Source organism: Zosterops lateralis, assembly GCF_965231275.1.
Source record: "Zosterops lateralis genome assembly, chromosome: 21".
NCBI lineage: Eukaryota > Metazoa > Chordata > Aves > Passeriformes > Zosteropidae > Zosterops > Zosterops lateralis.
This window is the reverse complement of record NC_139781.1, coordinates 6,223,926-6,237,549: the sequence shown is the minus strand read 5'-3', so window position 1 is coordinate 6,237,549 and position 13,624 is coordinate 6,223,926. Positions and strand designations below refer to the sequence as shown.

The window sequence follows — 13,624 nt, the reverse complement described above, 5'->3', positions numbered from 1 at the left end:
TTCAAGTGAGTTTGGGAAGTGCTGTCTTCTTGGATTATCAATGTTGAAGTCACCTTTTGTTCTTCTGAGGACTGGTTAGTTACAGCACCTGGCAGGAGAAGTCACTAAGGGATCAGAGGGATATTCCTTTGTGCCCCTGCCTAAACCAGGAGCTAAAGGATCAGGATTCAACATCTGAACCCAGTGACCAGTTTTGCCTTTTCAAGAGAATCAGAAAACAGTTTCAGAACAGAAATATTCCACATGGCTTCCTTCTGTCACTACATCTTAAATTCTCAGCCTGGGCTCTCAGCAGCAAGTCCGGTACTTTTCCTGTGACTTCTTGTGGTGATCTTGGAACTGATTCCTTGGGCTTCAGGGGGTTTTAACCAGGCATGATTTCCATAGGATGCTGAGAAGGAAATCAGCATATGGGGACTGTTCTCTTTCACTGTCCTGCCAGGAGGGCTGCTTATTTTGGGAGACTTTTCTCTGTGTTTGCAGAGCCTGTGCCTGCTGTTTCTTTTGGCAGAACCTTTTAGTTTATTTTCCTCCCAGGTCTGCTTGCACTATCCATGGTTCCAGGAGGCAGTGTAGAGTTCAAAGTCCTTGGAAACTGTGCATTTTTAATGTGGGCTGAAGTATCGGGGGTCCTCCAACATCTTACTTCAGCCATTTCAAAAGGCAGCTGAAAACACAGGCTCCTAACACTGGTGGGAAGTGACTCCGGCCTGGAAGCATTGCAAGGTTTGGGTGAGGCTGCCTCACGTCAGGAAGGGTCTGTCTGAAAGCACCAGAAACTGCTGACTCTCCTGGTGTGAGGTGTTTGTAAGGAAGTGCGTGCAGGCAGGGGCAAGAGCTATAGTGAGGCCATTCCCTCATTCCCCACTTTCCCACTGTAAGCTGTGGCAGGGGACTCAGTAGATTTTGTCATGGGTTGGGGAGAGGATGGATCCCTGGAGGGCAAAGGAGTGTTTTCCAAAAGAAAGCAATGAGCTGCTTCTGTGTGGAACAGATGCTGTAACATATCCCAGTGTTTGGAGAGGAGGAGGGGTGAGGAGTGTCCTGATCCCACTCATCTTTCTCTCCCATCCCCTCCTGAGAATTCTGCTGTTCTGGCCAGGTAGTGCCCCTGAAAGGCCATGCAGTGGCTTGGTGGTGGGCTGAGCAACCTGGATTCTCCTCAAGAGCCACTCTCTGAGGAGCACCAGTGGCTGCAGATGCCCTGGGGATGCTCTCTGGGTGACCAGGGGTGTTCCCTGAGTGCAGCTCCTACTCAGCTCTGGGGCTGCTCCTCAGGTCAATAAACTGTGAGGAGATTAATGGGATCTCTGGATGCAGCATTTTCTAGTGTGAATTTGAGGTGGAGCAGAATGAATAAAGAGTTAAAAATGCCCCTTTAGGAACCTCTGAACCTTACTCCAAGCTCCAGTTTTGAACAGGGGCCTGAGGACAGCTCTAACAGTGAGGCACTGGTGTGTTCTCCTCTGGGCTAAGGAGCACTCTGCGCTGCCCATGTGGGAGGTGATGGCAGCTCTGTCAGTGGTTCTCTGAAGGCCACAGGTGAGTCAGAGTCCTTTGACAGGGAGATTGGACTAATCTGTGAAACGGTGGATTACCTGCTGAGGTGATTGCTCGTGCAAAAACAATCAGGCATGGACAGAGATATCCCCTGGCCCCAGTGGTGCAGCAGCTCTTTCCTTGTGACTTCCTGGGGTCCTTTGGGGGCTGCTGCACATGGCCATGTGCAGGTACTGGACTCCTGGAACAGGCTGCCCAGAGAATCTGTAGCTGCCCCGTCCCTGGAAGTGTTCAAGTCCAGGCAGAATGGAGTTTTGAGCAACCTGATCTAGTGGAAGTTGCCCCTGCCTGTGGCAGGCGGTCAATTGGATAATTCTTAAGGTCTCTTTGAACCCAGACCATCCTATGATCCTGTGACTTTCCACTTATCTTTCCCTCCTCATCTCCAGACATCTCCCTGATAGAGCTGGACTGCGCAGAGATGGAGAGAAAGCAGCTGGGTGCTTGATCAGATGCAGGTGAGGATTTCATCCAGGGAGGGTGGGTGTCAGTACCATGCCACAGCCCTGGCAGGCAGAGCTGCTTGCCAGGCATGGCTTAGCCAAAACACAGCTCTCTACCAGCCACTGTGAAGAAAACTCCTAGCTGAAACCAGCACATCATCCTACACTGCCTTTCCAGGGCTGACTCCGAATCCGTGCTAAGAGAAGTGATGTTTTTGGTGCGTGCTGGTGGGCTCTGTGTGTTCCAGAGGCTCAGAGGAGGGGTTCCCAGGACGCGCCGTCAGCCGTGGCCGGGCAGGGACGGGCACCGGGTTTGCGGGGGGAACCGGGGCTCGGCGCCGCTTGCCTCGCTGCCCGAGGAGCCGCCGCTGCATCCGACGGCCGCGGGGAGGAGCCGCAGGACCGGGGATGCGCACCCGGAGCATCCAGGATGCGGAGGCGGCCGGGAGCAGCGTCAGCCCGGTCTTCAGCGACCCTTCGCCCCTGGGGTCTGCCTGAGCCCAAGGCTGGGGACCCGTGGTCATCACCAACACCCCCTGTGTACCGCTATCCCCTCCCCTCTCTTTTCCTCTCCCCAAGGCACACAGGGCCGTCTCCCGAGGCACAGGATGGAGGGATGGGAGTCGTCTCGCCTTCTTGCCAGCAAGCCAACCCATGGGACTTGCTCCAGGGTCCCTTTCTCTGGTCCAGCCTTTGTGGGAGCAAAGTACAGCCACATTTTAGCCGCTAGATATGGGAAAACAGGTGATTGCACTGGGCCCCCTGCTTGGAGCTCTCCTGATGGGCCGGTTTACAGAGATGTTGTTTGGGATGAAGCAGAGCTTATTCCCTGTCTTTTCTCAGCCGGTTTCTGGAGGGCGCTGAGCGCCCAGGAAAGGAGCTGAGAGGGCAGGTCCCATGTCCCCAGGTGGGGTGACAGCGGGGCATGGCCAAGGGCACACCTGATGAGGCTACACGTGTCCTTTGGCCCTCGGGCTTGCCCGGCACCCTGGCCCTGCTGGCTGCTCTCACACACCACCTCGCACTCGCTGTCCCCAGCCCTCACCCAGGCCGGGGGGGCACCAGGCTCTGCCAGGGGAAAGAGACCGTGTTTTGTTCCCCAGCTCGCTCCTGCCCAGCGGCTGATTGTGCACACACAGGACCCTTTCAGCATGGGGAGAGGAGGGTGATGGCATCTGGGAACGCAGGAACAAAGGGCCCCATTGATGCTGGCTGCAGCCCCATGGGTTTCTGTCAGCCAGGGCAAGGCCGAGCTGTGCCACTGAGCTGGGGCAGCAGCAGTGCATGAGCTAAACCTCCCCTGGCCAGGCTGCATGGGCAACTTTGCTGCCTGTTTGGAGGGGGCTGAAGCCAGGGAAGAGAGGGGGGAGTCGATTTGGCCTAGAGTCCCATTTAGGAAGGGTAGTGAAGGTCCCACCCCACCACTCCTGGGCATGTGGCTGTGCCTGAAATCTGCATTTTTTGACAGACCTGTGGGGCTGGGAGCATCCCTCTGTGTCCTCACTCCCGAGAAGCCCCTGAGCACAGCTCCTGGGGAGATTTCTGAGAGAAACAACATTTGAATCAATAATTTTTGAGCAGCTGCTGTGGAAAGATGCCCCTAATTGTTTCTGGGGCAGAAAGGCAGCAGCTGATGGCCTCCCACACACCATTGCTGTGCACACCATTAACAATCCTGCAGCAAACAGCACCACAGATCCACAGACAGGACATGCAGGGCTCTCTGACAGTCCAGTGTGCCCATGTGCCCAAACAGGACCATCCTGTTCCACACAGGGCTCTCTGCAAGCGAGAGCATCGCCCACTCTGCACTGCTCTGGACATGTTCATCCCACACATGCTGCCTCAGTGCCAAGCCAGCTTGGCTTGAGCTGTCCTGTTAGTTTTGTTGTGGTTTTGTTGTGCTACATGACGAGACACAGCAGAGGCTGTGGGCACGTGGGCCGAGTGTTAAAGGGCAGCAGAACCACCAAACACAAGCAAGCAGCTGCTACAAGACCCCAGCTTTCCTCAGGGTGGCTGGAGGAGAAATAAGAGGTTTTAAGGCCCCCTCCCAGCTGGGAACAATGATTTTGAAGTCAGAGTTATGAATCTCGTGGCTGGAGTGGGCAGAGCCCTGCAGGGGCTGCTGGCCCACACATGGATCAGCAAGTGCTGCTCCTCTGAGACCTTCTCCTCTGCAGCCTCCCTTTCCCTGGAGAGCCTCTCATTTTTTTTTTTCTTGTCGGGGGTGGGAGGTGGAAAAGCCAGCACAACAAATGGACAGGCAGACGTACATCTGGTTCAGAATGTTCTTAATTTTAATGTATTTTCTTTAATTTTTATAAAATACATCTTGTAAGATAAGTCTCTAAAAACTTGCTCCTTTTTATTGCTGGTTAACAAGTTGAAATTCTAGATCAGAAATGAGGGAAACACTTTCAGTTGATTAACTCTTTTTGCTTGTGTGTGTATGTGTGTGTGTGTGTGCGTGTGTGGGGTCTGGGGACAAGGGTGGGAAGGAGGACCTGGTTATTTTTTGTTAAATGGATTTAAAAAACACCCCCAGCAAACCTCCAAGAGAGATAGCATTGATGTGAATTCCCAGATCTTGACTGGTTTCTCCCCACCCTGCCACCCCTCCTGGCATCTCCCCCCTCCCCATCCCATGTGCGTTGGTAGCCTGGCCAACCTATTTCAGCATTCCTGGCGGCAAGGATCCTTCAAATGCACTGCTCAGCAGATCTGCCTCCTTATCCTTGCCCCTGCTGAAACCAGCACTTAAAAATATATATAACAATAATACAGACATGAAAAAGAAAAAAGAAATCCATGCAAGATGGAGCTACAGTCTGCCACTGAAAGTAGTTTCTCCAATAAATAAACACAAAGATTAGCATTAAGGAGAGAGGCAGGGAGAGCAAAACAAATCACCAGTTGTCAGGGAGCACTGGAAAACAGCACTTCTGCGGGTCTGGCTGGACCCATGCTACCCAGCCAGAGGGCTTTCCTCCAGCTGGAGAACAGTCATGGAGGAGAAGTCTCCACCCAACCACTCTCCCCCCTACCCCTCTCCATGTGAAAAGACTGGCACCAGAAAGGATCTGAATTGCAGAGACAGGCTGTGTTTGCACCCTGTGACCCCCAAACCACCACCTTTCCTTCCCTCAATTCCTCCATGGGTTTCACCTGGAAGCGAGATGCTGCCAGTCCCTCCCACCCTGGCAGGCACAAGACAGCTGTCCTGACTCGCAGGAAAAAAAAGTGAGGGGATGAGGGGGACAGAAGGAGGGGCAGTTACACTGGACAAAGGGGAGAAGCGAGCCGAGCTCTCTGGTGCAGTGAGGTTAGAGAAGCAGACGTCACCCCAGAGAAGAGCACCATTGTGAAAGGCACTGGCAGGGCAGGCAAGGCACGCGGTCCCAAGGGTTATCCCCTGCCTACGGAGGGATGGCTCTGGCTTTACGCTCCCAGGGCTCGCTGCAGAGGTGTCCCCTCCTCAGTCAAACCTATTTGCTGCCTCTCTGCTGCCTGGAGGGTAAAGCTGAGAGTTCCCCTTGCATACAGAGACACCAAACTCCTTTAGGCTTTAATAAGGGCAGCTGGGTTAGGGCTTTATCAGCATTGGGATCAGCACTCTCTTCTCCACACCGGGAAGATCCTTGCACTGAACTCCCTCTGCCGTGGCTGCAGCAGGTGACTTAGGTTAAACTCATCTTTCTCTGCTAAGGGAAAAAAAATCCTTCTCTTATTCTCCATCCATGGGTGGTGACAGCAGACAGCTCCAGGAGAGTCTCTAACAATGGTACCAGGACTGGGCCAACTTCCTTTTCTCTCTAGGTAGCCTCCTGCTACTCACGGAGCAACCTACATGGATTTCTTCCTCCCAGGAGCTCGAAGGCCTTTGCTCATCCCTAGGCAACACTGGGACACTGGAATAAGTCCCTCCTCTTCTCTGGCTGGTTTTGATGGGCTTGGCTCTAGAGCGAACCGGTTACGGATGAGCAACGAGAGAAAAGTGCATGAAGAGGCGTCCATTGGTGGGAAGCTCTCCTTCCTGGTCACGCTCAGCACAATGGATGCGAGGGAGGAAGAGGAGGGGAGTCATCAGCGAAGGCAGAGTTAACGCAGGAGACCTGGTGTCAGGTGGCTGCAGTGTTAAAGCCTCGGGGTTAGACAAAAGAAGGGCGTTTGGTCTGGCTGGGCTCCGCCGCTCGGGCTAGAACTTGGTGCCTCGGCCCATCAGCCTGAGGACTGCGAAGTTGTAGGTGGCGGCAATGATGAAGGTGACCTGTGGGTAGGAAAAGAGTGAGTGAGGGGGCAGCCCCCAGCCCCACACCCCAACAGAGCAGTGCCCTGCAGAGCCCCACAGCCCCATCAGGACATCGCAGTGTTGTGTCGCTGGTGTACAGCAAGAGGGGAGCTGGGGAAAGGCAGGGCACTCGGTACATTGGCAGCAGGACCTCTCCCTGGCAGTCTCCTAAAGCCTCTCCAGATCCCCTCCTGCAGCCACCTCTACCTTACGGCCTGGATTCACCATCTGCACTTACGTGCCAGAAAATGACACGAGCACAGGCTCTGTCCCATCCATGCCCACCACCTTCGCTGTCCTTTTCCCCCACATCTTTGCCAGGCGGAGAAGAACGGCCGGGCAGGGGGAGCACTGACTCACCAGTGAGACCAGCGTGGCAGCTGCCCCCACGAAGGCTGCGATGAAGAGGTGGAAAGTCATCTGGAACTGCAAGTGAAGAGGAGGGTGAGCTCAGTTGTCCCATGTGCTGCCTGGGGAGGCCAGAGCCAATGTGTCCCACTGAGGGGCACACATGAGGTGGCAGGAGTTACTCACCTCACTGGTCTTGCAGATGGAGAGCAGGTTGGAGCCACACACCTTGCCAGGGAAAGCATTCCAGGGCAGGACACCTGTGGAGATGTGGGAGCCAGGTGAGCAGGGCATAGCTGACTTCCTTGCTCAGCTTCCTGCAGCCACCCATCACACAACCCCCAGCATTTTGGGACTCTTCAGCACTTGCCCTGCTTTATCCCACCCAAAGTGCCTGGGCCCTGCCCTCCATCCCCTCTCCACTGCCCTGAGTTGTGGCTCCTGGGGGTTAACCCAGCACTCACCATACATCCTTGCATCTGCACACAGGGTGCCAATGCTGGCCGAGGTCTTGGTGGGGTTGCCAATGGACTGGCAGGTGGTCCAAGTGTTAAAATAGATGTAGACAGGCACCGCGGAGCAGGCGAACACCAGGAGCCAGATGATGGTCAGGACGTAGGTAATGCCCACAAACTGCAGGGGGCAGGACAAACCCGGGCAGGGCCGTGGTTACCAATGGCCAAGGACACGGACAGGGGAGCGCGAGGTTCCCCAGGCAGGGGAGGGTGTGGGGCAGGGTGGGGGACTGCGATGCTGCCTGCACCCAGCTCTGCCAGACCCAGCGTGTCCCCAGGCAGGCAGCACAGGACAGCAGCCCAAACTGGGGGCTCCTGCAGCTCACAGGAGCAGTGCCAGTCCCAGATTCAGCCCGGCAGTGTGTGCATGGGGGTGACCAGCAGCGGCAGGATGGCTGCTACATTTGGGAGGGGAGTAACCGTGGCCACGGCCAAGCAGGGTTTGGTCTCTGCGGGAGGGCAGCTGCAAAAGCTGCCTTGGAGTGTCAGCGTGGCTCTCCTGCCCTCCCTCAATGGTGCCACCCCAACCAGCCCCCGAGGAAACCATAGCCGTGCCCCTCTGCTCCCCCAGGCCACGGGATCTCTTTGCCAGCACTTTGTCATGGTCCCCAAGCCCAGTGGAGTGGACGACCCCAGGCGTGCCATAGAGCTTTGAGCTGCCAGCACTGCAGGGATGCTCTGATTCTCCCTGCCTATGTTTAAACACAAAGCACTTTCATTAAACAATTTGGGCCGTTTTGGTTCCCAACAGGGCCTGGGGGAGGCCAGCAGGGCTGTGCTTCCCTTTGAGACCATCCCAAAACCCGGACGGCCGCGGTCTCCTGCCCTTTGGCCGCACCGAGCGCGGTGAACCCGCTGGGGCGCGCGAAGGGGTTGCCAAACCCCGGTTAAGATCACCTTGTCAGGATGTCCTAGCCACTTTCCCAAACAATGACACACCCGCTGCCACGAGTGAGCTCGCTGGGGGCCTCGCGCTCCCCTCCCCTTCGGGCCCCCAGTTACCGTTGCGCTGAGCCCCTTGCCGCAGATGGTGGTCCTGTAGTCCCCAAAGATTTGCCGGACGGCGCCGGTGGTGTAGAAGCCTTCGGCCAGCAGCAGGGCTCCGTAGAGGAAGAAGAAGGCAGCTGTGCCATAGATGAAGTACTGAAAGCCGTGGATGCTGCGGGGGAGAGGAGTGGGAAGGGGTGCTCAGGTGGTGGGGCGGTGCTGGAGAGCTCAGCCCTGTGTGTGTGTCCTTTCCCTCCCCACGCTGCCCCGAGGGGACCAAAACAGAGGGTGAAGCCACAAGAAGAGCAAGATAGGGCAAAGCTGCATTGAGCAAGGCTGCCATGACTCCCCCAAATCCTCCATACCTACCCAATGCAGAGGTCCAGCTCTACCCAGGACACCTAGCAAGGGTCAGATAAAAACTGGTGTGAAATGAAAACAACTGGACACTTGGACCATGGAGCCATGGGTAAAGGCAGCTTGGGGTGCTCCTGGTGCCTGGGTGAGAGCCTGGCCCTGGCCAGCCCAGCCAGACACTTCAGGACAGAGCAGGACAAAGCTGTGAGGGGCCCCAGTGCAAGCAGGGTACTTACACATCAATGAGAAACTCATAGTCCTGGTAGTTTTTGGAGAAGTAGGTCTCGATGAGCTGCTCGGTGCCTGTGAGGGCTTCGTGCCCACAGCCACAAAACAGTGCTACCCCAAAGAAGCACAGGCCAGTGGCAACCAAGGAAGCAAAGGGTGCCCCAATGAGACATCTGGCACAGCACTCCAGTAAACCTATGGAGAAAAGAGATGAGGTGGGACGGGACTGCCAGCACGAGGATTGCTTGGAGCAGCTCAGGAGCAGGAGTGCAGTGGAAGAAAGGCGCCTGGCAGGACGAGGGAAACAGGATAAAGGAAAACCCCAGAAATGAACCATTGCAGTGCTGTAGAGACAAACCCAGCAGCTCCCCTGAGAGCTCTCTAAGCAGCTCAGGAGCCCACCCGAGGGTGCCCAGGGATGGTGGCAGTGTGGGGCACGGGGGCTGTGAGGAGCTGAGGCGAGCCAGCCATACTGACCTGTGACAAACAGATGGAAATAGAGCGTGATGTAGCGTAATGCCAGTGGGACCTGGCAAACGAGCTGCTAATGGGCTCCCCACTGCCACCACAGCCTGGCTGCAGCCACGCCAGCTGCCTGCAGTTTTTTATTTTGCCATCGAAGATGGAGGGGAACCCAGCACCTCCATAAACCCCAGAGAAGATCCAGCAAGTTGGCCTTGCTTGGGCCAGCACAGCAGGAGCCAGCACACACCCAGAGCCCTCTGGACTTCCAGGTGGCACCCTGGGCATGGTGCCTTGCCTGGCACCCCGCAGGCAGCTCAGGCTGCAGCCGCCCCTTTATGCAGACAGATGTGCTTGAAGGAAGGAGCCGTGTTAGTTCCACAAATGACAGCACTTGTGTAATAGGTTTAGTCCTCCAGGACCTGTGTGTGGGCAGGGAAAGCAAGGACACGCAGCAGAGTGCTGCTTACAGTGCCTAAATGCTGGATTTTTTCAGCAGTGAGGCCATGGGCACCTGCTCCTTCTGCACGTCAGGGCTCTAACATGCAGGAGTGTTGGCTCAGTTTCCCAGTGGGCTGGGTTTGGAGGTGCCCAGCCAGCTGCTCTCCTGCCTGCTTTGGGGGCAGACAGCCAGGTGAGATTGCACCCACCAGCATTTGGCTCCAGCTAAGCTGTGACAAGCTGCTGCCCTGGCCGTGTGACACCTGCACACAGGGAAGCTGCTGCCCTCCCCCAAGACAGGGGCTCTGGCACCCCACTGCCCAGGGCTGCCTGGGCACATCCCATCTGGGCATAGAATTTCTGCCTTGAATGCCAAAAATGCACCCACACCGAACCCACGCTCCCTCCACAAATCCCACAGTGCTTATCTCCTCCCCAAGAGGACAAGAAAGCCATGGGGTCCTGGCCAGTTCTCCCCTCCCCACTGGGAGCAAGGTTGCGCAGTGGCACCGAGGACAATGGGGAATTGTCCTGGCACTGCCACCCCAGTGGCTGCCCCATGCCAAGAGCAAACAGGGAACAAAGGCAGCGCTATAGGGGAGTGCTGGGACCCCTCCCTCTTGTTTGCCTTGGACGCAGCAGATCCAGGGGGGGCCTCGTTCATCCTGGCCAGAGCTGCTCCCAACCTCGCCGGGACCCACAGGGACCAAACTCGCTTTTTCTGGCTTTATTTTTGGCCACCTGGGAGATGGCACAGATGTGCCCACTCTGGGGCAGTGAGCAGCTCCATTCCCAGAGGACTCCTGTGAGTCCTGGGATGTGACAGGGCCTGACAGGCTCCCTGCCACAGCCCCTCTGCTTGGGGAAGCTGCAGTGGGGAAGCCTGGGGAGGGGAAAGGAGGGGAGAAAGAGCCCTTGTGCCACACAATCCTGAGCCTTGTACCCAGGCTCCGCTGCTGCCAGCACCAAACAACGTGCTGCAGACAGGAGGAGGAGGCAGGGGGGCAGCAGCATGAGGCACCTCTGGGAACAGAGCAGCCCCAGGAACAGAGCAGCCCCAATACCCCAGGGGCACACTGGTGAATGTACTGATACAGCTCTGCTGTTATCAGTAAGGAAACTGAGGCACAAGGTGTGGCTCTGTTTTCCCAAGGCTGCTGGCATACAAGTGGCACGAGCTGTGATAGGCTCAGTGCCCTGCCTGGACCTGGGGCTGGCAGGAGCTCTCATCTCTCCAGTCCATGTGGTGAGGACTCAGGTGGGACAGGCTGTGGGGATGGCATCTGCCCCTATAGACAGCACACAGGGATAGGAAACTGCCTTGGGAAAGAAAATGTCCCCCTCGCTGTGCCAAGGCATCCTCCCTCGGCCAGAATGGGCACACCGGGGTCACCAGGACCTCACCAGTGCCAGAGGAAAGTTTAGTGGGCTCTGCTCTGGGAAAAGGTCCCCAGGTGGAACAAGAACCAGCAACAGACAGAAAAATACCTTGGGAAAGAAAACATCACCCTCACCATGCCAAGGCATCCTCCCATGGGCACACCAGGGTCACCAGGACCTCACTGGTGCCAGAGGAAAGTTTAGTGGGCTCTGCTCTGGGATAAGGTTCCCAGGTGGGATAAAGGACCAGAAACAGCTCCAGAGATGGCCCCCACCCTCCCCTCATACTCACCCATGGTGCTGGACTTGGTCAAGTGCCCCGACCGCCCGCTCTGCTGCCTCGGTGCTGCGTGTGGAGCCCTCCCCTGCCAGGCGGTCCCACGCCCTGGATTTCCCCCTCTGGGTGCCCTGCCGGCTCTCCAGCAAAGAAAAGGGCTCTCTGAGTGACAGCCACCCCCCTTAAAGGGACCGGGCCCGCCCTCCCCCGGCCCCCCCAGCACCCCTTGGCTGCCAGCTCCTGGGTGCCTGGGCTGCCCAATGGCCCCACTCAGTGCTCCCGAGGTAAAAAGGCTTTTGCACAAGTAAGACAGCAGCCTGGGGGCAGGGGAAGGGCTTGTCCCCCCTCATTGGTGGCTCTGGGGACATCCCCCAGGCCCACCAGGCTGTGTTTGTCCACACTGCCCACTGAGGCAGGGTGAGAGTCTTGGTCCTGTGGTACAGCAGTGGTGTCACCATGTCACCTCCCTGATCCCCAGCATGTGGCAGCAGGGAAGAGGGGTTCCCCTTCCCAGGGACCTGCTTTCAGCTTTGGGGGCTCCAAACTGGAAGCTTTTCCCCTTTTGATGGGCACCTTGCAGCTTCTCTCCCATCCTCATCACCCCCATGGGGCAATGGCATTCTGGTGGGGACACTCGTGGGTCCCCATGGCCTCAGGGCTGTAGCAGGTGCAGCCCGGTCCCTTGAGTGCCCCATATCCCATGGGTGCCCCATATCCCATGGGTGCCCCAGGCCCCCTGCAGCTGTGGAGGCAGCACAGGGCCAAGGGAGCCTGCAGAGGGCAACCGGCCCCTTCCCGGCAGGCACAGGGTGGACAAAGCCCTGCTGTGTCCCTCAATGCCCCATTTTGTGCCAGGCAGCGAGGTGGCAGGGCCTGGCTGTCCCTGGGCTCGGGGACACTGCTGGGCTGGGGACTCTGTGGGCTGTGGCAGGCTAGGACCAGGCTGGGCCACCCTGTGGGGACCCTGCCCCTTCCCCACCAACCCAAAATCCACCCCTTGGCTTGCCCGCAGGTGGGCTGGGGGGAAACACCAACTGGACATCTGTGCAAGTGCTGCCAGGGCTTTGTGGTGGCCAACTGCACCCCACGTCAGTGGGGCACAGCTCCTGGACCACAGCACTGCTCCCTGCCTCAGTTTCCCACTGGCAGGAAGGCAGAGGGGCCACCTGGTGTCCTCAGCCAGGTGTGGAATGGGAGGGGACACCACTGTGACAACTCCCTTTCCTCCCAAGGGGGCACCCAGGCGGCCTAGCAGTGATGTTACCTGGCCATGATCTCCTCAAAATCCCCCTGGGAAGGTGACAGACTTGCAAAACTCCTTTGGAAATACCCAGAACTCCTCCAGCCACTGGAAACCAGGAGAGCCCTGCCTGCATCCCAGGGAAGCCCAGGAGGGATCCCCAGCTACTGGGAGGAAAAAGTATTACATAAAAATCCCCCCATAAATAAAACATATAAAATGCAACATAAGGAATAAAATAAGGAAAGGAATAAAATATGACATGGGGGAAAACATACCAGCCCCTCTTTTTGTTTCCACAGATATTCCAGGTTTGCTGACTCTGCCATTCCTGAGCACTCCGGAGGGAAGTGGGAATTTTACCTCTCCGGGCACAAGGTGAGAAACTGAGAGGGACTGTGATTTCTGCACAAAGCAGCTTAAAATTCTTGGCTGTTGGGCACTTTCTGTCAGCAGGTGAATGAGATGGAAACCCTCTGGCCCTGTCATTAGTGACCAGCCCACCACCTCCTGGCAGTGCTCCAAGGATGCTCCAGAGCAGGGCTGCAAGGCAGAGAAAAGGGAGAAATCCCCTCCTTGGATTTCTAAGGCTTGAGGGAGAAGAAAATGTGCAGGAAAAGTGTTTGGAGTTGCCTTTCCTGGCAGTATGGAGGGTACCCTGCCCCAAGCATCTGGGTGGGCATCCCACAGGCCACCCCAAACACTGCCCTGTGCCTGCACTACAGCCCCGGGGGCACCTGTGGCTGTGGGGATGCTGGAAAACCTTTATTGCATCCCTCTCCCTTTGCATTTCAGCTAGTGAGAGCCTCTGCTGCAAACCCAACACTCCTGCCTGCTCAGAGCAATCCTGCAGCTCAGCCCCTGCCTGGATGAGGCCCCGGGGGAGCTGCAGGGAGCCTGCCAGCCCACATCAAAGTTCTCTTGTCGGCTCGTCCCTGCCAGAGAAAACACTGCTGCCTCTCAGGTGGGGAAGGGAGGACGCATCCCTGCTTGCCAGCCAGGAGGGGAACACGCCAGGCTGGTAAAAATAAACACGCTTATAAATCAGTATGGATCACCTTGCAATTTGTTCTGACCCTTGGGTAGTGACCAATT

At 56.9% G+C, this 13,624-nt stretch overlaps 1 protein-coding gene across 2 annotated transcripts; it reads right to left on the bottom strand.

The window, feature by feature from the left end:
• Positions 1-4,264: 4,264 nt before the first annotated feature.
• On the bottom strand, positions 4,265-11,501 carry PLP1 (proteolipid protein 1). Of its 2 annotated transcripts, none has more exons than XM_083876502.1 (7): positions 11,305-11,501; positions 8,738-8,924; positions 8,055-8,316; positions 7,107-7,275; positions 6,829-6,902; positions 6,655-6,720; positions 4,265-6,273 (listed from the first exon to the last, which is right to left on the bottom strand). In XM_083876502.1, the coding sequence occupies exons 1-7, from the start codon at positions 11,306-11,308 to the stop codon at positions 6,202-6,204; spliced, it is 834 nt and encodes a 277-aa protein (XP_083732628.1). In that variant the 5' UTR covers positions 11,309-11,501; the 3' UTR covers positions 4,265-6,201. The 2 variants fall into 2 exon arrangements, with proteins under 2 accessions (XP_083732628.1, XP_083732629.1); XM_083876503.1 differs by having other exon boundaries at positions 8,160-8,316.
• Positions 11,502-13,624: the final 2,123 nt, after the last annotated feature.

Bases quoted from the DNA above. Each gene is read 5' to 3' on its own strand.
- PLP1 (XM_083876502.1), bottom strand. The intron at 8,317-8,737 runs GTAAGTACCCTG...TCTCCCCCGCAG, and splicing joins TATGAGTTTCTCATTGATGT to CATCCACGGCTTTCAGTACT. The intron at 6,721-6,828 runs GTGAGTAACTCC...CTTCACTTGCAG, and splicing joins CCATCTGCAAGACCAGTGAG to TTCCAGATGACTTTCCACCT.